Here is a 26,231-nt window from a genome sequence, read left to right as displayed (position 1 = left end):
ATGAGGTACTGGTGGGATCACTTCAGGTCTCTGGTCACCAAGGCATCAAAACAACGAGCATCCCTGTGTCCAGGATTATTCCCTACCCCAATGTCCAGGGACACGCATCTAGTGCCCTCGCTGTGGCAGAGCTGGCCCGCCCACTTTCCTTCAGCCCCCTTGTCCTGTCCATCTGTCTCCCGACATCAGCAGTCCAGCTGAAGAACGCAACCTCCTGCTGGGTGACGGGATGGGACAATTCAGGGATATTCCAATGTGAGGATAAGTAGATTTTCTGAGCTCTGTTTGCTCCACTGACCTTCCCTCCCCCTACTCTCTATCCCACTCCTGGCATGGTGTGCTCTCACTCTCCAGCAACTCATCCGAAGGACTGCAGACTTCAGTTCTCCTCTAACCCCCAGCTTCCCTCTGCTTCCTCCATACTTCTGCTGCTAGAATTACTCTGCTTATTTACAGCAGCTTTTGCTCCTATTTCACAATACTGCTAAGACCTTAAAGGTGAAAAGGCCAAGGCACTGAACTGATGAGAAGAGAGTTCTCAGTTCTCCTCCAGCACCTGGTAGAATGTGTGGGCTGGCGGACGGGGAATCAGACAGGAGCATGGATCCTCAGCAGGTCCCGAGTCAGACTAAGAGGATCTCACACACCAGCAGTCTTGACTCTCTCAGTATATCAGATCCACCTTCTTACGTTCTATGGAACATAAAAAGTACATGTCAAAGTCAAACAACATAATCTCACATCTTCATTATCGTACATTTTCTCAAATCAATTCTTCAGCTGTCTGTGGTATCTGAGCAGGAACAACTGCCTTTAGTCTTGTTCAGACCTAGGGACTGCAGCCTTGAGACCATGTGCCAAACCAGAAATCAGAGCACTGCCTATGATGGGGGGCAGAAACTTGAAATCAGAGATATCCCTAAAATTAAAGGCATGAAATTGTATCCAAAGCTGAAAGTTGCTTCCTAATTTTTAAGACAGCTTTGCTTTTTGACCTTACAGCTATGACACCACCTTACACACTGAAGGAGCTAAAAGTGCACCTCATCGATCTCCAGACATGCAAGAAATATCAGAAAGAAAGCTTGTTACGAGGAGTCGAGCCCATCAGTGAAGCTGTGATCTATCTGTTCCCGGCTCCCAGTGGGGCAGCCAGATGGGTGTATAGTAAAAATCCCTTCCCACAGGCATCTCTCAGAGCTTCACCTGTCCCCAGCATGCTTCCTCCATGTCCTCGTAGCTCTGTGGGCCCGGGTGAACCCAGGAGTGCCGGGACAGGCCCAGACTCCACAGCTCTTGGCTGAACTATGAGTCTCTTGCCCTGTGCATGCCTAGCCATATGTCATCTCTCCTTCAGGCCAGGAGAGGAGATCCCCTGATGTGCATAGTGAAGGACTTCTGGGTTCTAGCAGGAGTGATGAGCTGGGGATCAAACTGCATCAGAATCAACGAGCCTGGAGTATTTACAAACATCAGTTTCTACAAGTCTTTAATTGAGAAGTCAGCCGTCTCATATGCTGACCTTTCTGCTACCCCCAGGTCAGACTTCTCCAGGTTCTTCCCGGTAATGCTTCTGCCTCTCATATTCCTGGGGCCACCCTAACTAGCTGAGGGAGAAAGAGGAAATGCTTTAAGTTGAGGATTTTGAGGAGAGATTTTAAAGATTCAGCAAGAAAGAAGCAGGTCAGCTACCTCTAGGCACAGCCCTCAGGAGCCAAATCTGCTTGCTGCCTTGTCTCCTACAGGTCAACATGGAAAGCAAGGTCCCCCGTGTGAATAAAGTTTGGTTGATTCTTTTATTTCCCATATTCATTTTTTGCATGAAACTGGAGTTGGGGCCTGGGGAAATACAGAAGCAAAGAACTTCAGGGCTGAAAGGGATCTGAAAATCCCTGACCCAGTCAATCCCCCACATTCTACAGAAGCAGCAGCTAGGGTCCAGAGAGGTGAACTACCTTGCTCTTGGCTGAATTCAGTGAAAAGCATCTAATCTGGGACTAGACTGAGTTCTAAAGAAAAATCAGGGACTCGGAGGACTAGCCGGTTTCAGTGGAAGCACATTAGGCAAGCGCAGCATGTTATCTATCTACTGCTGTATAACAAATCACCCCAAAATTGGAGATAACATTTACTATCTCTCAGTGTCTGTGAATCAGGGAGACTTAACTAGGTAGTTCCTGCTAATGGTGTTTCAAGAGGCTGCTTGCTGCAAACTGCAGTCATCTTCAAGTTCAACTACTGACAGGAAGAACCTGCTTCAGGGTCACTCTCAGAGGCCTCTCTGCGGGAAGAGAGGGCAGTTGGCGTCACACACAGTGAGGATCCAAGATAAAGTGACAGAGAACACCCCAAATGGAAGTTGCAGTCTTTCTATAACCAGAAAGACATCTCATTACTTCTGCTGTATTTTATTCTTTAGAAGTGACTCGACAAGGTTTAAGTATCAGGAGGCAAGAATCACTGCAGACACAATGGCCACCTTCTACAAATGCAATAGGGAAGGGTCTGGAGGTGAAAACTAACTCTGTTTAGCAGTCAAACGTTAAGCAGAGGCCTGGGGCAGGGCTAAATTGAAGTCTGGGCAGAGGGTATATCTGAGTCTCCTGTTCATCCCACTGAGAGCACTGCATGGTTGTGTGCCGAGAAGGGTCTAAGAACATGTCTCACTAAGAACTGTATGGCTGCTTGAATCCCATCCTTTTCTTGATGTATGAAGAGCTGCTAAGAACACAAGATTTTACGCTGGCCAGCAGTGAGTTAATTTATCAATTTCATAAGATACTGATTAAAATGATTCAGGATATACCATATTACTAGACAAATAATAGTGAAAAACAATTAAGAGTTTCAGGAAGATGGTAAAATGAACAGCAGCAAAGTGAACCTTTCTTGCTCAACTTTCATTCGATACCAATAAAATCACTGTTTGAAAGTGAAAATTTTCATCAATAACTGCAAAGATAAGATAGTTACATAAAAAATAAGGAAGTTAAATCTGGGCCATCAAAAACCCTTCCATACATGAAGAAAATAGTTAAGAACATTGAAAAAATTAATTTCCCCAATGCAAACATTATGCAAAATATAAGCAGGATTCAAAGACCAATTACAATCTATACTCAAAAGAACACTGTGCATGTTTATAAGATCTCAGGATTTATTTTTTAGATGACAGCACTACAGAATTGCAAGCAAGGTATAACTGACACTGGGAAAATGCTTCAGCAAAAGATAAACTCATTAAATATATGAGATACTAAATAAGTAAGAAACGACAAAAGAATATGAGTGCAGAGGATGGATCTAAAGATCCACCCCAGGCTGCAAAAGGAGAGACACTCAAGTCTGATGAAGATAAACTTTGTATTTATTTAGAAAAACATGTTCTATTAAAGCCAAGAAATCAAGTAAAGAGATAAAAACAGGTTTTAAAATCATAAAATAGTTGGAAGTTACTTTAGAAGTTGTTTGATACAACTCTCATCTCAAGGCATTAAGTTTGCTTGTTTCACACACCCGATGTCTGACGTAATACTTGTTAATACCGTAGCACTGGGAAGCTAACTAACTACTCACTAACCTTTGGTAATGGGGGAACGAGAACTACACAGCCCCACCCTACCAACTGCTCACCAAAATCTTCAAAAACTGAAACTTAACAAGTAGAACATACACATAATGAATGAGACGGAAAGAGAGTTTTCTGTAGAAAGGATGCACAAAATATCAGTAAATACATGGTTCTGTGTTTTAGGAATAAGCTAAACATGGAGATTTGGGTATAATCTCAAGGCAGCATACCAGGAATGAGACCATACCGGGGAAAGCTTAAGTGTTACCAACAGTATTTGGCACTAACTGAAGAAAAACATCATTCGGAACAGGAAGAGTCTCCAAATGGAATCGAAGAAAACGAAAGCCAGATGCCTTTGTGTTCATCAGACCCTGGGCTGTAAAAGGAGAGAGACTCTGAGTCTGATGAACACGGGCTATAAAAGGAGAGAGACTCTGAGTCTGATGAACATAAACTTTGTATTTATTTAGAAAAACATGTTCTGTTATGGAGAAGCACTCTTTCACCCAGGTCTTTTTAGAAGAAGAGATATTTCATCCTCTTCAGTGAAATGCCTGTAGAGGTTTGCCAGTTCCACTTGTTCTGATCTGTGAAGCCTCTTCGAACCATCACTCTTTTTTACTAATTTGGTTTCCCTACTCAACATCAAGAAGGTGTGCCCAGCTAGGGAAAAATGAAAAGGCCAAATGAAAAACACGAATAGTCCTGATTGCAAATCAACATCCTGGTTCATGCATAGTCTCTTAAATTTTAGTGAGTCCGTCTCTTGAATTTGATCTATTCTAGGTGCTCTGACAAGAATTTCAGAAGCTAAAAAGCTGAGTCCAGAGTCTAGGCTGAGATGACTTGAGCCACGTCATGCTGCCTGCCAAAGTGGTTTCTCTGGGTGTCCTGACATCTTTATCCCACCTCCAACCACGGCAGGAACTTGTATTCACTTTATATCTTCTTTGCATCAATTACTATACCGGCCACTTTAAAAATTATCTTATCTCGTCCTAACAACTCAAGAAGGTATTATTTATTCCACTGTTACAAATGAAAACACACTCAAAACAACAGCAACTGAGGATCAAAGAGGTTAAGTAACTTGCTAAGTTCACACACCAAATATTTAACAGATTTATTCAGGACTGTCTGACTCAAAAGATTTGGCTCCTTCCACTATACCAAATTACCTCCATTCACTATTAGTAAGCTCTATTAAAGATCTTTGTACAACTCCAAAATCACACCTGCCCTTTGATTCTAGCTATTTGTACCTCTTGCTATATTCCATCAGAAATTGACTGCACACAGCTTTACTTCTTTTGAATGGGTAAGAACAACCTTGAGAAGAGAAAAACTGCTGTCATCATCTTCCTGATCTTCTAACAGTATCTATTATAGTGTTGCAAAGAGAAAGTATCAAATCTTATTTTCTAAATAACAAAATGAAAGCAATAGACTAAGAAAGCTAGCTGTCAAAAGGGAAGGAAAAATTCATTTAGTATAAATTCAAGTGAGTAAACAAAAACCATTGTACTTTAGTGATCAAAAGAACAGAGGCAACTCCTGCAAAGGACTGCCCAGGGCACACAGGAGGGAGCTCAGAGCAGGACTGTCCCTGTGGAGAAAGTGAGTACAGGCCAATGAGGCAAAGGGCGGAAAGAGGGAGAGGGCTGTCCCTAGAAGGTTGTGCAGGCCTTGGCCCTGACATAAATGCCAAGTATATGGGCTAGTTCCAAGACATACTGGTTAGTGGAACTATTTCTTGTCCAAGTTCAAGAACTAAGACCAAACTGGATCTTTCAATAGAGGGCATAGCTGTCAGTTGCTGCCAGGCCAGGGCCTGCGACACACTGGCTAGAGAAATCAATAATTCTTTAGAAGATTTTCATAAAGGGATTTATCCGTTTTCCAGTATAAGAGACTGATCTGATAGAATCAGAAAAGAGACAGTGGAATCCATCTACCTTTCCTGGAACCACAGATAAAAAGCTAAAACCCCTGCAAATGTACTGCTGTCCCTGTTCTGTTCTCAGGGTACGCAAGAGAAGGCTGCAGCCGGCAGTGGCATCCTTCCTCTACCGCAGTGGTTCTCAGCCAGGGCTGCTGACTCTTCACTCCACTTCCCACCTGGTGACATTTTTGGTTGTCACAACTAGGGCTGGTTAAAGCCAGAGATGCTGCTTAACATCCCCCAATTCACAGGACAGCCCCCCACAAGAAAGAATCACCTGGCCTCAAACATCCACAGTGCCAAGGCTGAGAAATCCTGGTCTATAGGCACCATCAACATCAATCTAAGCCATCACCAAGAAGACCTGTTTGACAGAATTAAGACAGGACTTAAAACTGGGATATTAGTTCGACAAAAACACTAGTAAAAACAGTGGCTACTATTTATTGTTTTGTGCTTAAATAGTCTAAGTACTTGCCCTGTATCTCATTTAATTCCTACCCAAATCTTGTGGGGTATTAGTAATTCCCATTTTGCAGAGATGATAAGGCCACTAGGCAACAAGCCACGTGGCAACTCATAAAGCTTTCACCAACACCACCATGTTGCCACTTCCCAAACCAACAGAGGTATTTGAAGATAATGTTAATGATAGCATAACAATCTGGGAATAGAGAATCTAGGACCCAAAGATACGGCATGATGAGACAGACACAGAGCTGGAAGAGTTATCTCCAGGAAAATCTCTAGAATGGACATTAAACACAACTCTTTTGCTTCAACTCATTCTTTCTTTCTTAGAAGAAGCAAAGGAGCATTAAAATGGGAGACCCACCCAAAATGTTTCTTGATGGCTAAATTAAAAATAAGACAGTATTTGTAGAGGGATAACAGAGGCAATAGATAAAGATAAATAAATACAAATAGATAAGCAATTCATAAATCAATGTTACATCTGCAAAGACACTTTGAGAGCATCAGCTGATTCTAGCGCCTTCATGGTACAATAAGAAAACACATGCCTTAGGGGAAAGCTGACTTCTTGAAGGTCGTGCAGTCATCACCATGAAAATAACAGCACTGTGGGCTGAAGACCAGAGGAGATTTCTCCAATATGGTACAAGAGTTTAGCTTTTTGGTCACCCCAGGAAGCTTGTGGGATCTCGGTTCCCAGACCAGGGACTGAAACTGGGACCATGGCAGTGAACGTGCCAAGTCCTAACCAGTGGACCACCAGGGAGTTCCCAAGAGTTTAGCTGAGATTTAGAAAGGACTCATGGGTGCTCATTCTTGTAAGAATGGACATTTGCTTACATAACTCACTGTTACACCTATCAAAATTAACAATAATTCTTTCATACCATCTAATACCCAGTTAACGATCAAATTTCCTTGATAGTATCAAAATGCTTTCTTAGAGCTGATGTGTTAAATCAGGATCCAAACCCCTCAAGCAGTCACAAATGAAGACAACTAGATTTGCAAAACATCAATTAGGTTACAATTTTGTCACGTCGGTAGGTAAACAAATAGAGGAAGGATTAATTTTTTTGAAGTGTCCACTTCTAAAATCTGAAAAACGTGTTGCAAGAAAGAAATAAACACCTTACTGTCCTGAGACACAGCACATGTGGCACTTGCCCACCACAACAGTCCCTGAGGCTGAGCTGGCCATATCGTGTGTGCGTGCTCATCACACACGAGGGCACAGGGGCATCATACTGCAAGGACATGTAGAGTCCATAGCCATGAAACTACGGCCTAGTAAGAAAAGATCAGCTGTTCAAATTCTTTGGAATTTGAACTGAAAATAAGAAAAAACTTGAGTAGTTTACAATGGGACAGAATGAAAAGACATGGAGGGTGGCTGGGCCATCCTGCCGGCAGAGGACCAGGATGAGGATTTGGAACAGCTGCCCTGAGACGTCGTGGATTCAAAGCCCCCGGTCAACTCTGGGCTCCAGTCTGTCCAAGCACAGCCCCAGAGGTCCTCTCACTCTGCTCTCCTCACTGTTCTCAGATGCCTGCAGTGGTTTGCTGAGGCTGTCATAACAAAGTACCACAAAGGGGGGCTTCAAGACCAGAAATGTGTTTTCTCACAGTTTTAGACGTGAGAAGCCTAAGATTAAGAGGTCAGCAGGGTGGGTTCCTTCAGAGCGACGAGAGGGACAATCTGATCCCGGTTTCCTGGGCCTTCTTCCTTCCCTCTCTGTGTGCATCTACGTTCAGATGTCCTTTCCTATAAGGACACCATCATACTGGGTTAAGGCCTATCGTAATGATCTCATTTTGGGCTTCCCAGGTGCTTAGTGGTAAAGAATCCACCTGCCAATGCAGGAAATGAGTGTTCGACCAGAGGGTCAGGAAGATCCCTTGGAGAAGGAAATGGCAACCCACTCCAGTACTCTTGACTGGTGAATCCCACGGAGAGGAGCCCGGCAGGCTACAGTCCATGTGTTGGTGACGAGTCAGACACGACTGAGTGACCGAGCACACGCACACATGCCCTCATCTTAACCTCAGTTACCTCTCTTAGAGACACTATCTAAAATGTATCACATCCTAAGGTACTTGGTGTTTGGACTGCAACTATACAACTACAGAGGGGGGAGATACATTTTGGCCCACACAATACCTTTAAAACAATCTCTCACTGTTTAAGCTAGTTTAAGTGAGTCTCTGTTGCTTTTAACTGAATAACAATTACCAAAACAGCTACACTTTCTGGTTTTTTAAAAAATTATTACGGTGTTTTTCAAAATTCATAAAAGTTTAAGATATAAGAGAGCAACAACATGCTTTAACACTACTAAATTCTGCCTCCACAGACTTAGCACCTATAAACAATGGGGACAGGAAACACGAAAGGCGCAGAGAAAAATTCTGTGGCAGAGGCAGGACTGAAGCTTTCCGTTTCCTAGCAACCAGGAGTGCTGGCCGCTGACAGCTCAAAGGCTAGTCCATTCCGAGGCTGCCACCAGAGACATCTTTCTCCCCAGGTGATGAGCCCTCCAGGAGGCAACCTGCGCCCAGTCCTTTAGAAGCTCAAGGACCCAGCCATCCCGTCCCATTTCAGGGCACATTTGGAGGGCCATCCGAGCCCCAGAGCAGCCTGTGGGATTGGCTGAGGCCTCTGTTGCCCATGCATCACATCAGCCTTGCCTTTGCCCAATCCTGTTTCCACTCCCCCCACCCCCACCAAGGTGTTGATCTAAGACTCCTTCCCAACAAACTTCCTGCACACAAATCTCTGACTTACAGTCTGTTTCCCAGAAAATCTAACTTGCAATACTTTCTATGGCTAACACTGTAAAGGAAGATGGGGGGAAAAAAAAAAAAAAGAAAAAATTAGCCAGGTCTTGGTTAATTTCCTCTTTTTCATTTCTTCCTTGTGAAGAATCCTGCTGATCCTCCATTTCCTTACTAGAGACAGGGTTCCACTCCTTTCCGAACCCTCCAACCTGCCCTGGGCAGCAGCAACTGTGTCCACCGCTCACCTCTCCCCCCGCCCAGAGGCAAAAGCCCCAGACACTTTGCCCCCGTGGACAGCAGGGGGCACCTCGAGCCCAGTGCCTCTCCTGGGTCCCACAGCTGCACTTCTCAAGTCTGGTCTCTTCAGCTCCTGGCCAGGGTGAGGACTGAGGAGGAGGAGGCGGGTGCAGCCAAGGATCCAACCAGGAGGAGAAGCTGGTACTGCCCTCTTCTGAGGCTGCTCCCAAGCTGGCCTCACCCTGGGAGCCTGAGTCCAGAGAGCAGGAAGTCCTGACACTAAGGAGAGGAATATGGGTCCTGTGGGCTGTGCCTTCCTGCTGTCCCTTCTGCTGGGTGAGCCCCTGAGGTGGAGGTGGAGGGAGGCAGAGGATTTTTAGCTCAAGAAGTTACCATGTAGGCTACTAGGACACTGCACACATGAGATGTGACTCTGAAGGGTGTGCCCTGAAAAAGTCTGAGGGGACCCTGTGTGCCAGGCTCCAAACAAATCAGGGCTCTTGGAAATGGCAGCAAACACAAAGATCCCTGCCCTCGGGGAGGGGGGTGGGGTTACAGTCAATGCACGCAGCAAATATGTAAATTATAAGGCAGGTTAAAAAGCAATAAATACAGTGACCTGAAGGGGACCTCTAGAGTGTAGAGAGGCATTATATTTTAAACAGGGTGGATCAGGAAAGTTTCTGTAAGAAGCAGCTATTGGATCCAAGACTTGGACGAGATGAGTGATTTGGCTAAAAAAATCAAGGAAAATAGTAATTCAAGCAAATGGAACTGAAAGTACAAACACCCATCCTTGATTTCAGGAATTATACTGTTCATTTATTTTTCCAGCACATGGTGATTTAAAAGCAGGATTAGCTCAGGGTAGCAAAAAGATAATAGGTAGCAAAAAAGAAACAGACACAAATACTGCAAAATGCTAGTTCAGTTGAAGAAAACACGACAAAAGTAAACAGCTTATACACCTTAGAAACATCTGAAGGCATGAATGTATTTACAACCTCACATACTTGATATCCCTGAAGGAGACGGTGAATCGTTAAGTAAAAGCTAAGTTATGTTCCATACATGCCGCTAAAAAGTCACATAAGTATGTAATCAGCAAGATTTCTACTAACAGATAGATATAAAAATTTGGCCTTTAACACCAATCTGAGAAATTGAAGTTACAGAAAGCCTTTCTATTCAGAAAACCTGGATGTATAATAGGTGTTGTTATATATTATATATGTGTGTTGTTATATATTATATATGTGTGTTGTTATATATTAATGATACGGTGTATTTGTTTTAGGGTCTTTCCCATCCTCTTTCCAAAAGAAAACCCTCCAGTCAGGTGAGTGGTTTCCACTTGGGTCCAAGACTGCTGGGTTTGGAACTGGAACAGGACAGAGAATGGAGGCTAGGGAGAACTCAGGTCCTGGGAATGGATGGGAGTTTGGAGACAATGAGAAGATGGGGATCAGAGGAACAGGACAACGGGACTTTCACATTTCTCTCTCCTCTCTCTAGTGTGTGGACGCCCTGTATACTCAGGCCGTGTTGTGGGCGGCCAGGATGCTGCTGCCATGCGCTGGCCTTGGCAGGTCAGCCTGAAGCTCTTCAGCTCCCACATCTGTGGGGGCTCCCTCCTCAGTGACAGGTGGATAGTCACTGCAGCACACTGCTTCCACACGTGAGTTCCCGCTGGTGATCAGGGCACACGGAGGCAGGTTCTCAGTAAATAACTGAATGAAGTCACGAATGGACCAGCAGACAAACGCAAGTTCCAAGACAAGCAGGCAGAAGGAAACCTAGGTCATCCTGGACTGAGGACAGGCCACAGAGGTTAAAAAAAAAAAAAAAGAATGATGAAAGTGGTCACTATAGTAGAAATTTTTCTCACTTATCACCAAATCACCTCCTAAACACCAGTCAGGAGTTTTGTCTTCAGCTGCTTCGGGTCACAAACACAATCTGTGAGAGAAGCAAGGTACCATGTGGTGAGCAGCCATGAAGGAAGCTGTCGCCGACCAATGGCTAATGAAGACGTGACAGACTCTCGTCGAGACTAGAGATGACACCGCACGCCACCTTCAGTACAGCCTGCTCAGAAGGAACCAGACTCCCGACGGACAGAAGCTGGGAAAGGGGTGCTGTCTGCAGCCTCTAAGCTTTATGGCAATTTGCTGTGCCACGATAGATGACATATATGAAGAACGAAACCACCAAACCTTGCAATAACAAAAAGCTCAAGTAAAGCAATAACTTCAAAATGCTGAGAGAATTCCAACTTAGAAGTCTACCCACATCTGCAAACTATCCAACGAGCGTGGGGTAGAAATAAGACATTCTCAGATACACAAAGCAGCAAACTTTGTGCGGCAGCTGTCATGCACAATTCCTCAGGAAGCCATAGTTGAATATGCTTCACCAAAATGAAGGAGGGAAAACAAGGAAACATAGAATCAAACAAAACAAAACAGAATACAACACAGAAAAGAACTCTCAAGAAAATCATAAAGGAAAGTACCAAGATTGGAGTTATAGGGCAGAGGCCTTAAAAAAAAGTATAGGATCGACAGAATGCCTAACAGTATCAACATATTGAGAGACTTATACTTTTGGCAGACAGTCGGGGAAAACTGATGAGTTAGTGACAGGTACATAGAAAACTAACAAAGCAAATAAGTGAGACCATATTATTAGCTCCAGAAGAAGCAAAAAGCTTTACAAGAAATACAATTACAGGACCAAACACGGCCAGGAGGTGAATGTTTTCATAGTCACAAAACATACATATTAAATAGTAATCTGACAAAAAGTTAGCATAGATTAGGAGGATGGTGAAAGGAAGTGGGTGAAGTGGCTGTAATTGTTGCTTCAATCCTCACCATGTACATAGGAATACAATGTTCTAAAATTGAAAAAACAATTAATGACAATATATAGGGTTTCTTAAAACTATAGGGAAAATGCTAGAAGAAAGAGCTACCAGTTGAAAGTGATTGCCTTTGAATAGCAAGAATTGAGGGCAGTAGGGCAGAGAATGTCTGTCATTCATTTATTTTGTCAATCTTATCAGATGACTTGACATTGTAAATTACATGAACACACAGACACACACACACATATATAAACTTGGTGGTTATAGTTTGCTTTGATTTCTTATGCAGAAATAAAGGTCTAGTGCTCAGAAATCAAAACTGAGAATAAAACAATAACCACTAAGCATGTTTGTGATGGCCGAAACAATGGAGAACAGCAGAGGTGACTAGGAGAACGAGGGAAAACTGTAAGACAAAACTCTGGCCACCAGAATAAAAAAGCATACCACAGAAACAGTAGACCACAAAGGGAAGAGTGGTCAGGGAGGTGGGGTAGGAGGAGAGGAGGCATGCAAAACCTAGGCCAAGCTGGAGGCAGCCTGGTTAATTCTAAGTCTGTTACCTTCCTTTCTTCCCCAAAGACTCAGCCACACAAAGGCAGCTTGCTGCGACCCAGCTGTAAGCAGAGAAGCACAGTCCACTCTTATTCTCCTCTTTCTCTTCCCCTCAGGACAAGGACTCCTTTCTTATACACTGTGTGGCTGGGGTCAGTTGATATGGACAGTCTATATGAAGGCGTGATACATCGTGTGAGCCGAATTGTCATCTATCCCACATACAATAATATCAGTGGAGACATTGCCCTGTTGAGGCTGTTCTCTAGAGTCACCTACAGCTCTTCCATCCTGCCCATTTGCTTGTCCAATGTCAAAAAGAAGCGGTTGGTAATTCCAGACTCTTGCTGGGTGACTGGATGGGGAAAAGTGAAAGAAGAAGGTGAGAATGCACACAACAAGGGGGTGTTTTATACATCACCTTCTCGTACCCACTTCAGGGTATTCATATTCTGGGCATTTCAACACTGTAGCAAAGATTTCTACAAAACCAGATCAACCAACTGACACTCTCCAGAAGTTTTCAAATAAAATATCTGCCTATTTATATGATTATTAACTCATATTTTGGCTAGAATCTAGCTATACTGGTAAGAACAAATACTAACAATTTATATATATATTTAACTACTTATTTTTTAATACTAACAATTTAAATACATAATTACCTCTCTGAAGCAGAGGTTAACAAATCTGATTTAAAGTTTGAAAAGAGTCTAGTGCTTATTTAATCTGTTTTCAAAGTGTTGTGTCAACTCTTTGAATACTTCAGAATATTCACATTTTTACTTAATCAAAATATATCAGAATTTCTCTTTATCTAGAACATTAAGAATGCCCCAGGTGGCACATCAAAAAATCGCAAACAGAATTTTGAATTATCCATTGTTTTAGATTAACTATGCCACAAAACTGTTCCATTAGCCAACATGATGAGAAAGTGACTGTATTCTGCTTTTGGATTACCATTCCGAGATGTCTGCATATCATGACTGAATGTTGTCCCTACCGTTCCAGGTTACTTTTCCTTTCATTCCTATTTATCTCTACAGATGCTGATTACCCTTCCATGCTCCAGGAAGCGGAAGTACCCATCATTAAACGCCAGAAATGTGAAAACATCTACAACCCACTGGGCTCCTTCTTGCCGCAATTACAGCCAGTCATCGAGGAAACCATGATTTGTGCCGGTGATCTTAACAAAGGGAAGGATACCTGCCAGGTTAGGGTTTGCTCTTGAAATTTTTAATTTTAACATGGCATCTTAATTTGGTTCTAGGTTTGCCCATCTATAAACAACAGTGAATTGGAAATCAGGAGATAAGCGTTCTTTCAAAAATTCTTCGTTGCATCTGGATAAATCACTTAAACTTTATTAATTTAATCTCTTCAACTACTGATCTAGAGTAATGCTAACCACTGGTGTTTGGATTTTCATAGTCTCAAATGTTTTCATAAATATATTAAGAGGTTAACATAGAAATGCATCAACTTTTTACTTTTTTCAAGGAAGAAACATTTCATTGTACACTTAAAATGTGTCATTCCATTGTCTCCTGATCATAACTATCTGATGAAAAATCGGCCATCATTTGTGTCTTTCTCCACTGGGTGTGATGTACTTTTCTCTGGCTTCATCCAATATGTTTTCCTTCATATTGGCTTGTTAGAAGTTTGAATGTCATATGCTAGGTGTGGTTTTCTTTGTCTTTATCCTTTTGGGGTTCACCAAGTTGTTATTTTAATATATTCTTTTCAGTTCAGTTGCTCAGTTGTGTCCGACTCTCTGCGACCCCATGGACTGCAGCACACCAGGCCTCCCTGTCCATCACCAACTCCTGGAGTCCACGCAAACCCATGTCCATTGAGTCGGTGATGCCATCCAACCATCTCATCCTCTGTTGTCCCCACTCCTCCTGCCTTCAATCTTCCCCAACATCAGGGTCTTTTCAAATGAGTCAGCTCTTTGCATAAGTGGCCAAAATATTGGAGTTTCCGCTTCAACATCAGTCCTTCCAATGAACACTCAGGACTGAACTCCTTTAGAATGGACTGGTTGGATCTCCTCGCAGTCCAAGGGACTCTCAAGAGTCTTCTCCAACACCACAGTTCAACAGCATCAATTCTTTTGCGCTCAGCTTTCTTTATAGTTCAACTCTCACATCCATACATGACACTAGAAAAACCATAGCCTTGATGAGACGGACCTTTGTTGGCAAAGTAATGTCTCTGCTTTTTAATACGCTGTCAATCTATTCTTTTACCTTTCATCAAAATTTGGGAAATTTTCATTCATGATTTCTTCAACTATTTTTCTGCCTCACTTCTTTCTTTTCTTCTTCTAGTTAAAACTGGAAGTTTCTAAGTTATACCTTTTGATATTTTCACACAAGTCCCTAATACTCTTTGTCTAATTTTTACCCTTTTCTGTTTTTCAAATTTGAAACTTTAAATTAACCTATATTCCAAATCACTGCTTCTTTCTTCTGCCATCTACATTTTTCTGCTAGGTTCATCTAGTGAGATTTTTATTTCAGATATTTTATTTTTCAGTTTTAAAACCACCACTTGGGTTTTACTTCCTCCCTGCCTCTCTTTTACACACATGCACACATTCTTCTACATCTCTGCCCAAATTTCCTATCTGTATATTCATTATTTAAAAAAATCAATCAATGTACAGTGACACAACTTCACACCCACTAGGATGACTTTAATCAAGATAGATAATAATAAGGGTTGGCAAAGAATTGGAATCTTCATATACCTAGTTAAAATGTACAGTCATTCTGGAAAACCTCAAAAGGTTAAGTATAGACTTACACACACACACACACGTACAGACTTACCATATAATTTAGAAATTCCACTACAAAGTAAACACCCAAGAAAAATGAAAACATACAACCATATAAAAATTTGTACATGATATTCACTGCACCAATATTTATAGTAACCAAAAAGTGAAAAGTAAAATGTCCATCAACTGATGACTAGATAAACAAAAACGGGCTATGTCAATATAATTAATATTATTCACTCATAAAAAAGGGATGGAGTACATACATACACTATGAACCTTGAAAAGAGTATGCTAAGTGAATGAAGAGAGACATAAAAAGTCAGATTTTATATGGCTTCTTTTATACAAAATGTTCATAATATGCAAATCCATGGAGAAAGAAAGTAGATAATTGGTTGGCCTAGGGCTGGAAGGAATGGGAGGAAAAGGGTGACTGCTAAAGTGTATAAGGTTTCTTTAGGGGGTGACACAAAAGGGTTGTGGTGATGGTCAAACAACATTGTGAATATACAAATTGAACTGAACTGTACACTTTAAAGGAGTGAATTAAAGAGTATGTGATTTCCATCTTAATAAAGCTGTTACCAAGAAAACAGGAAGACTAAGAGACTATGAACTACTATCACCATTTTATATAAGGAAAAATTACTTTAACACTAAAAATGGCAATAAGGACCTAAAAATAGAAAATAAGGAGAGTTCCCTCAATGAATTTAACTTCAGTGAAAAACTCAAAATCTTTATTTCTTTTTAATCACAGGTAAGTATTTTGAAACCACTCATATATTTAGCTAAGGTTTCTGCCAATCTCAGACTCCATGATTCTAAGTTTCTGGTGTCTCCCCCAAGTGGTAGGAGGTCCGGCTCCCTTCCCAGCTTTATAGCTCCGTGGGCTTCCCTGCTCCGTGGTAAGGAGCCTCCACCCCCGATGACCACTCTCCTCTTCATGGCCCTTACTCACTGTGCTCATGATTTTTATCTCTTCCGCAGGGTGATTCTGGAGGGCCTCTGGCATGTCATATTGATGGTATATGGATCCTGATTGGATTGTCAAGCTGGGGAACAGGATGTGGTACTTCTTTCCCTGGAGTCTACACCAATGTGACCTACTACCAAAAATGGATTATGTCTGTTATCTCAAGAGCTGAGGTCTTGGGTGCCAACAACCTGCACTTATCTGACTTCTTATTGTCTATTGTGCTGCCTTCTCTGGCTCTACTGGGACCCTCCTGTGCCTTTGGGTCTAACATTTTACCAGGAGAGTAGGAAGTGTAGCTGACGCGGCTGACCAAGGACATGGCTATGAAGGAAGGTGTGGAGAATAAGCACTCGGGGCGGGGAACTCACACAGTCACTGGGAACTCTGGATGACTTTATTAAAATAATTAGAAGTGATTCTGGTTTTGAGGTCCTTGATTCTGGAAGTAGGTTTTACTGGCTGGAATGCCTACAGCTGAGAAATAAGAATGCCATTTTGTGTATGGCATTCTTTGTCCTTGACAATGCAACTTACAAGGCAGGAAGGATGCCTTCTATGAAGAAGTATGTGGACACAAATGGATTAGTCCACAGAAGCCAGCAAGGAAAAAAAGGCAAATAGTAAGGTCCTCAAGAAAGTACATTAAGGGTTTACTTGGTGCCCATGGGTCACATTATGAGTTTCTTACCTGGTCTATATTTCTCTTCTTCCTGTACTATCTTATACTTCCCCTCTGTAGCAAGGTATCAAATAAGAAATCCACGTATGTGTTTCAGTTCTGAATATTTCTGAAATTTTTAGTTTTTGAAATACTTATATGACTACCACCAAAAATGGATTAATGCAATCAGCTCAAGAGCTGAGGTTTGGGTTTCAAGAATCTAGACCTAACCGGGTTACTGTTCAGTTCAGTTCATTTCAGTTCAGTTCAGTTGCTCAGTCATGTCTGACTCTTTGCGACCCCGTGAATTGCAGCACGCCAGGCCTCCCTGTCCATCACCAACTCCCGGAGTTCACTTAAACTCACATCCATCGAGTCGGTGATGCCATCCAGCCATCTCATCCTCGGTCGTCCCCTTCTCCTCCTGCCCCCAACCCCTCCCAGCATCAGAGTCTTTTCCAGTGAGTCAACTCTTCGCATGAGGTGGCCAAAGTACTGGAGTTTCATCCTTAGCATCATTCCTTCCAAAGAACGGTTACTTCTATAATAAAGTACTTTAAATATTTATAAGGAAAACACTGTCTCTCTTGCTAGCTAACATGCTTCTTTTTACTTTCTTAAGTTGACGACCTTGCTGGGTCTTTGCTGCTGTCTCGAGCTGTGGTGCAGGGCTTCTCACTGCGGTGGCGTCTCCTGGTGCAGAGCACAGGCTCTAAGTGCGCAGACTCAGCAGTGACGGACGTCGGCTTAGTTGCCTCATGGGATGTGAAATTTTCCAGGACCGGAGAAGGAGCCGGTTGCCCACTGCACTGGCAGGCAACTTCTCAACCACTGGACCACCAGGGAGGTCTGCATGCTATTTTTTGTTCGCTAGTCACAACACTTAAGACTATTTCCTTTTCTGCTTAGGCGTCGAGGAGTTCAGAGCTACGTTTTATACTTGATTTCAGTCATTATCTTTCTCCTGTACTATCTAATATAATTCTACGCATACTCCTTTTTATTTCAATCATCTTTCATTTCTCATTGAATGAATACGAGTTTTGTTGACTTTATGGTAAGTAAACTTTCAAAAACAATGTTTTGGGATAAATACATTTAATAGGATGTGAGAGGGATTTGGGTTTCCCTGGCAATCCAATCCAACGATTCTGCACTTCAACTGCAGGGGTGCAGGCTTGATCCCTCATTGGGGAAACTTAAGATTCTGCATGTCATGCAGCCAAAAAATAATAATTTTTTAAAAAGAAAGTGAGGTAGGTTTGAAAAGTTAAAACTCTTGCTAACCCGCAACCTCGCTTCTCCTCTAGACCTCCACTGTAGCCTCCCAACTACCCTTCCCATGTCCTTTCTTCGCTCATACCTATCAGTTCAGTTCAGTCACTGAGTCATGTCTGACTCTTTGCGACCCCATGGACTGCAGCACGCCAGGCTTCCCTGTCCATCACCAACTACTGGAGTTGACTCAAACTCATGTTCATTGAGTCTGTGATGCCATCCAACCATCTCATCCCCTGTCGTCCCCACTCCTGCCTTCAATCTTTCCCAGCATCAGGGTCTTTTCAAATGAGTCAGCTCTTCGCATCTGGTGGCCAAAGTACTGGAGTTTCAGCTTCAACATCAGTCATTCCAATGAACATTCAGGATTGATTTCCTTTAGGATGGAATGGTTGGATCTCCTTGCAGTCCAAGTGACTCTCAAGAGTCTTCTCCAACACCAGAGTTCAAAAGCATCAATTCTCTGATACTCAGCTTTCTTTATAGTCCAACTCTCACATCCATACATGACTACCGGAAAAACCATAGCCTTGACTAGACGGACCTGTGTTGGCAAAGTAACGTCTCTGCTTTTTAAAATACTGTCTAGGTTGGTCATAACTTTTCTTCTAAGGAGTAAGCTGCAATCACCATCTGCAGTGATTTTGGAACCCCCTAATATAAAGTCTGTCACTGTTTCCCCATCTATCTGCCACGAAGTGATGGGACTGGATGCCATGATTTTAGTTTTCTGAATGTTGAGATTTAAGCCAACTTTTTCACTCTCCTCTTTAACTTTCATCAAGAGGCCATTTAGTTCTTCCTCACTTTCTGCCGTAAGGGTGGTGTTATCTGCATATCTGAGGTTATTGATATTTCTCCTAGCAATTTTGATTCCAGCTTGAGCTTCATCCAGCCCAGCGTTTCTCATGATATACTCTGCATATAAGTTAAATAACCATGGTAACAATATACAACCTTGATGTAGTCCTTTTCCTATTTGGAAACAGTCTGTTGTTCCATGTCCAGTTCTAACTGTTGCTTCCTGACCTGCATACAGGTTTCCCAAGAGGCAGGTCAAGTGGGCTGGTATTCCCATCTCTTTAAGAATTTTGCACAGTTTATTATGATCCACACAGTCAAAGGCTTTGGCATAGTCAATAAAGCAGAAATAGATGTTTTTCTGGAACTCTCTTGCTTTTTCCATGATCCAGCGGATGTTAGCAATTTGATCTCTGGTTCCTCCACCTTTTCTAAAACCAGCTTGAACATCTGGAAGTTCACAGTTCACGTATTGTTGAAGCCTGGCTAGGAGAATTTTGAGCATTACTTTGCTAGTGTGTGAGGTGAGTCCAATCGTGTGGTAGTTTGAGCATTCTTTGGCATTGCCTTTCTTTCAGATTGGAATGAAAACTGACCTTTTCCAGTCCTGTAGCCACTGCTGAGTTTTCCAAATTTCCTGGCATATTGAGTACAGCACTTTCACAGCATCATCCTTTAGGATTTGAAATAGCTCAACTGGAATTCCATCACCTCCACTAGCTTTGTTCATAGTGATGCTTCCTAAGGCCTACTTGACTTCACATTCCAGGATGTCTGGCTCTGGGTGAGTGATCACACCATCGTAATCATCTGAGTCATGAAGATCTTATTTGTACAGTTCTTCTGTGTATTCTTGCCATCTCTTAATATCTTCTGCTTCTGTTAGGTCTATACCATTTCTGTCCTTTATCGAGCCTATCTTTGCATGAAATGTTCCCTTGGTATCTCTAATTTTCTTGAAGAGATCTCTAGTCTTTCCCATTCTGTTGTTTTCCTCTATTTCTTTGCACTGATCACTGAGGAAGGCTTTTTTCTCTCTCCTTGCTATTCTTTGGAACTCTGCATTCAAATGGGTATATCTTTCCTTTTCTCCTCTGCTTTTGGCTTCTCTTCTTTTCACAGCTATTTGTAAGGCCTCCTCAGACAGCCATTTTGCTTTTTTGCATTTCTTTTTCTTGGGAATGGTCTTGATCCCTGTCTCCTGTACAGTGTCACGAACCTCAGTCCATAGTTCATCAGGCACTCTGTCTATCAGATCTAGTCCCTTAAATCTGTTTCTCACTTCCACTGTATAATCATAAGGGATTTGATTTAGGTCACACCTAAATGGTCTAGCGGTTTTCCCTACTTTCAGTCTGAATATGGCAATAAGGAGTTCATGATCTGAGCCACAGTCAGCTCCCGGTCTTATTTTTGCTGACTGTATAGAGCTTCTCCATCTTTGGCTGCAAAGAATATAATCAATCTGATTTCGGTGTTGACCACTTGGTGATGTCCATGTGTAGAGTCTTCTCTTGTGTTGTTGGAAGAGGGTGTTTGCTATGACCATTGCATTCTCTTGGCAGAACTCTATTAGCCTTTGCCCTGCTTCATTCCGTATTCCAAGGCCAAATTTTCATGTTACTCCAGGTGTTTCTTGACTTCCTACTTTTGCATTCCAGTCCCCTATAATGAAAAGGACATTTTGGGGGGGTGTTAATTCTAGAAGGTCTTGTAGATCTTTGTTGAACCGTTCAACTTCAGCTTCTTCAGCATTACTGGTTGAAGCATAAACTTGGATTACCATGATATTGAATGGCTTGCCTTGGAAATGAACAGAGATCATTCTGTCGTTTTTGAGATTGCATCCAAGTACTGCATTTTGGACTCTTTTGTTGACTATGATGGCTACTCCATTTCTTCTAAGGGATTCTTGCCCACAGTAGTAGATATAATGGTCATCTGAGTTAAATTCACCCATTCCACTCCATTTTAGTTCACTGATCCCTAGAATGTCAATGTTCACTCTTGCCATCTCCTGTTTGACCACTTCCAATTTGCCTTGATTCATGGACCTAACATTCCAGGTTCCTATGCAATATTGCTCCTTACAGCATCAGACCGTGCTTCTATCATCAGTCACATCCACAGCTGGGTATTGTTTTTGCTTTGGCTCCTTCTGTTCATTCTTTCTGGAGTTATTTCTCCACTGATCTCCAGTAGCATACTGGGCACCTACCAACCTGGGGAGTTCCTCTTCAGTATCCTATCGTTTTGCCTTTTCATACTGTTAATGGAATTCTCAAGGCAGGAATATTGAAGTGGTTTGCCATTCCCTTCTCCAGTGGACCACATTTTGTCAGAACTCTTCACCATGACCAGTCCATCCTGGGTGGCCCTACACAGCCCAACATGGCTCATAGTTTCATTGAGTTAGACAAGGCTGTGGTCCATGTGATTAGACTGGTTAGTTTTCTGTGATTATAGTTTTTCAGTCTGTCTGCCCTCTGATGGAGAAGGATAAGAGGCTTATGGAAGCTTCCTGATGGGATAGACTGGCTGAGGGGGAAACTGGATCTTGTTCAGGCCCTGGTCAGTAAATCTTTAATCCAATTTTCTGTTGATGGGTGGAGCTGTGTTCCCTCCCTGCCAACCTAGGCCAAACTATGGTGGAGGTAGTGAAGATAATGGTGACCTCCCTCAAAAGATCCCATGCATGCACTGCTACAGTCCGTGCCCCCAACCCTGCAGCAGGTCACCAGTGACCCACGCCTTCACTGGAGATTTCCTGGATACCCACAGGCAAGTCTCCTGTGGGGTCACTGCTCCTTTCTCCTGAGTCCTGGTGCACAAGGTCCTGTTGTGCCCACCAAGCGTGTATTTCCCAGTCCTCTGTAAGTTCTGGCAGTTCTGGTGGGGTTAATGGCGACCTCCTCCCAGAGGACTTATGCCACACCCACACCCAGAGCCCCTGTCCCTGCGCCAGACCACTGCCGACCCGCCCCTCTGCAGGAGACGCTCACAGTTCTGTCTCAGTCTCTGTGGGGTCCCTGGGTCCTGGTGCATGCAAGGTTTGTCTGAGCCCTCTGAACGTCTCTGGTGGGAATGGGGTTTGATTCTGAACATGAATTCGCCCCTCCTATCGTCCTGCTGGGGCCTCTCCTTTGCCCTTGGACATGGGGTATCTCCTCACAGCCGCTCCAGTGCCTACCAGTCCTACTGGGGTTCCTCTGACCTTGGATGTGGGGTATCTCCACACAGCCACTCCAGACCTTGGATGTGGGGTATCTCCTTTCGGCCACCGCTCCTGACCTTGGACGTGGGGTATCTCCTCACAGCTGCCGCTCCTGACCTTGGACATGAGGTGTCTCCTCTCGGCCGCTGCTCCTGACCTTGGATGTGGGGGGTCTCCTCTCGGCCACTGGCCGCTCCAGCACCATGCAGCCTCCGCTCACCGCTCATACCTATCCTCAACTGCATTTGTTCTCCCCAGATTTCAGACTAGTGTTTTAAGATTTTTAAAATGCTGTTTGTTGTTGTTATTGTTTAGCCGTTAAATCATGTCTGACTCTTTGCAACCCCATGCACTATAGCACACCAGGCTCCCATGTATAGGATGTGATTTTCTAGGCAACAATATTGGAGTGTGTTAACATTTCCTTTTTCAGGGGATCTTGCCAACTGAGGAACTGAACCCATGCCTTCTGCATTGGCAGGAGGATTCTTTACCACTGAGGCATTACCACACATCAAAAGCATTCTACTGCTCAGAAAATAAGGACCCAAGTCCTTAACCGGACACAAAAAGCCCTGCTGGATCTGACCCCAGCCTGCGTCTTCAGCCTCATTCATCCTCACCTGGACTGCTCTCTGCACTCTCAATGTCCTCAAATGCTTCAGAAGCCCCTTCTAAGCACTGGACTTTCACACCTGCCATTTCCACTTCTCTGCTGTCTTTGCCAAGGTAACTCTTTCTGTGCTTTCAGATCTCAATTCAATCTTCATTTCCTCAAGGAAGCTGTTCCCAGCTCTCCTGATGAGAACAAACCCCCCCAATATAGTCTCAAACTCCAGAGCTCTCCTTGATCAGACTCAACACAGGTGTAACTTAACAGTCATTTGTATAATTGTCTAAATGTACGTCTGTCTTACCAAAGAGTAGAGAGGTTCAGGAGAGTAGGAATTTTTCTTTTTGTCAATCACTATATTCAAGTCTCAAGAACTATCTGTTAGATGTCCACTGGCAGATGAATGGATAAGGAAATTGTGGTACACAGACACAATGGACTTCTACTCAGCTATAAAAAGGAATGCATTTGAGTCAGTTCTAATCAGGTAGATGAACCTGGAGCTTATTATACAGAGTGAAGTAAGTCAGAAAGAGAAAGAAAAATACTGTATATTAATGTACATATAGGGGATTTAGAAAGATGGTACTGATGATCCTACATGCAGGGCAGCCAAAGAGACACAGATATAAAGGACAGACTTTTGGACTCAGTGGGAGAGGCGAGGGTGGGATGATTTAAGAGAATAGCACTGAAACATACATTACCATATGGTAAAATAGATGACTAGTGCAAGTTCAGCGCATGAAGCAGGGCACCCAAAGCCAGTTCTCTGAGACAACCCAGAGGGACAGAATGGGGAGGGAGGTAGGAGGGGCTTTCAGAACAGGGGGACACATGCATTGTTGTCTAGTTCTTAAGTCGTGTCCAGCTCTTTGCAACCCCATGGACTGTAGTCCATCAGGCTCCTCTGTCCATGAGATCCTCCAGGCAAGAACACTGGAGTGGGTTGCCATTTCCCTCTCCAGGACACAAGTATGAAAGTGAAAGTCGCTCGACCGTGTCTGACTCTTTGTGACCCCATAGGTATAGTCCATGGAATTCTCTAAGCCAGAATACTGGAGTGGGTAGCCTTTCCCTTCTCCAGGGATCTTCCCAACCTAGGGATTGAATCCAGGTCTCCCACATTGCAGGTAGATTCTTTACCAGCTGAGCCACAAGGGAAGCCCAAGAATACTGAAGTGGGTAGCCTATCCCTTCTGTAGCAGATCTTTCCAACCCAGGAATTGAACCAGGGTCTCCTGCATTGCAGGTGGATTCTTTACCAACTGAGCTATCAGGGAAATCTGGACACATGTATACCTGTGGCCAATTCATGTTGATGTATGACCAAAAAAAAAAAAATCACAATATTGTAAAGTAATTATCATCCAAATTAAAATAAATAAATTGAAAAAAATAAAAATAAAAATCTGACCTAAAAAATTTTCTCCAATCTACTGCTCTTATTCAGATTGTTCCTAGATATATACTTTAAAAAAAGAAGTATTTGTTGAATGAAGGAATGAATAAATGAATGATAAATAAATACACAATCTCTTTGTCTCACCAACTAAGAACTTGGGTTGTTTGCAGAGATAGCCCAAAACTTGGCACAATGTCTTACACAGAGCAGGTGTTCAAATACTGGTTAAATAAAAGGAGGAAGGAAAGAATGTTTCAGCCCCATTCTCTTTCTTACCTCTCTCCAGCTATAAGGCACAAAGGAGCAAAGAGTACACAAAACAGGGAGACTGAAATGTTTCTCAGAGACAGTCATTCAAGCTAAGCAGGCTCTGGAGTGATTCAGAGGACAAAGCAAAATGGCAGCTGAGAGAAAAGAACATGCAAGATAAAAGAGTGGCTAGAAAGGAAAATGGAGGAGAAAAGACAGACGAAAATCAGGAATGCGAGAACAGACAGGGAGAGAGAACACGTGCACGGGCCAGGACCACACAGCAAGGGGACAAAAATAAGGTGAAGAGAGCCAAAACACTGCTTCCAATCACTCCTCCAGACCCTCTGGAAGCAAGCGCTCCGCAGCATGGTGGTCTGACAAAATTGTCCTCATGAACCAAGAGTTGAAACACAGACCTTTTGGAGAGACCAGGCCATTCAGGTGGGAAGGAATATCCATAGAAGAAGATCACATGACCTCACTGTCCTGATCACTACTGGTTGGACTTGCTAGGGATGAGCATCTGACTTTAGAGCTGCCTAGAGGTTAGCGGGGCACCAGACCTAGCATCTCAACCAACAGATGGACTAAATACTGGACAACCCAACAGAATCCTTCTCTTGGGAAGTCTGAACATGAGCCCTACAGTATGTCAGTGTGCAATCAACAGTATTAAGTGCCCACCATGTTCCAGGTACTGAGGATACCGCAGCATCTATAATGCACCAAGCCTGCCTCGAAGGAGTTGACATTCCAGTGGGCAAGAGAGACATTAAGTAGACGCAAAATATAGTCCTCCCTCTGTCTTCACTTGGGGTTTGTTCTAGGATCTCCACAGACACCAAAATCTACAGACGCTCAAGTTCCTTACAGAAAATGTTACATTAAGTCAATCCTCCATCTGTGGTTCCACATCCATGGATTCAACCAACCCCATGGATGCAAAAACCCCAGCTTACAGGGGGCCAACTGTAAATGTTTATTATAATGTCAAGTACAAGAAAATCTGACAAAGGAAAATAACATAGAAGCAGCAGATAAAGTATGAGGGTGGGGGATTCCACTTTAGGTAGTGTGGTCAGGCAAGTTTCTCTAAGGAGGTGACATTTACAGAGGCCATATGAAGGAGAAAAGCAAAACAAATACCTGGGAAAGAACATTCCAGGTAGACAGAACAGCAAGCACAAGGGCTCTGAGGTGTGAGGATGCTGTCTGTGTGTTAGAACAGAGGTCACTGCTTGGGGTGGAGGGTGGGGAATGGCTGGAAATTCAGAGCAGTGGGGGGCAGCGCCCTGGCAGCTGCAGGGAGGACTCTGAATCGAATTAGTGGGGTGAGAGGGCATTGAGGGCTGAGAGCAGGGAATGATCTCAGAACAGAACAGAAGAAGAGTCCACGTTACTGCTCATGGTAGCCTGCAGAGGCCATGAGGGAGCTGGGATGGTCGACGGGATAGCTGGCTGGGAGCAGAATGAGACAAGCAGCAGAGAGAGTGAGAATCAACACCAATGAGCTAACCAGCAAAACACCAAAGGGCTACAGTGCTAGAACATGAGTAAGGAAGGTTCGATTCTCTGGGGCTGTGGCTGTTTTCAGTTTTCCCTGTTCTCTACTGGCTCCGCTCTTATAATAGGGCCCCAGTAATCAAGGTGATGAAGGCATAAGTCTAAGGTTTTTAACATCTACTTTATAATTCATCACTAAGATACCTACCTTACTACTTGTTGTTTCCCCTCTAACCCAGGCCTTCTTTCTTTTTCCGCCTCAAGGCCTTAAATCTGTCCTCTGTACTTGGAAT

At 43.2% G+C, this 26,231-nt stretch overlaps 1 protein-coding gene and 1 long non-coding RNA gene across 6 annotated transcripts in view; one reads left to right on the top strand and one right to left on the bottom strand.

Moving 5' to 3' along the window:
• LOC121816998 (uncharacterized) overlaps window positions 1–1,799 on the top strand; it is a 4,299-nt gene extending 2,500 nt beyond the window's left edge. Inside the window, exon 3 of the long non-coding RNA XR_006056763.1 lies at window positions 1,003–1,799. This is a non-coding gene — a long non-coding RNA (uncharacterized LOC121816998). The remainder of the gene's footprint in view (window positions 1–1,002) is intronic.
• SH3D19 (SH3 domain containing 19) overlaps window positions 1–26,231 on the bottom strand; it is a 198,764-nt gene that overhangs the window by 147,737 nt on the left and 24,796 nt on the right. Inside the window, exon 1 of one of the 5 annotated variants that reach the window (XM_060400975.1) lies at window positions 557–26,231. This exon is cut by the window's right edge and continues 24,581 nt beyond it. The exons of the other annotated variants lie outside the window; for them this stretch is intronic. Within the exon in view, the coding sequence (XP_060256958.1) occupies window positions 557–602 (46 nt within the window). The 5' untranslated portion in view covers window positions 603–26,231. The remainder of the gene's footprint in view (window positions 1–556) is intronic. 5 annotated transcript variants of the gene reach the window in all.

This window comes from Ovis aries, chromosome 17 (genome assembly GCF_016772045.2).
Source record: "Ovis aries strain OAR_USU_Benz2616 breed Rambouillet chromosome 17, ARS-UI_Ramb_v3.0, whole genome shotgun sequence".
NCBI classification, from domain to species: domain Eukaryota; kingdom Metazoa; phylum Chordata; class Mammalia; order Artiodactyla; family Bovidae; genus Ovis; species Ovis aries.
This window is presented reverse-complemented; position numbering and strand designations above follow the sequence as displayed.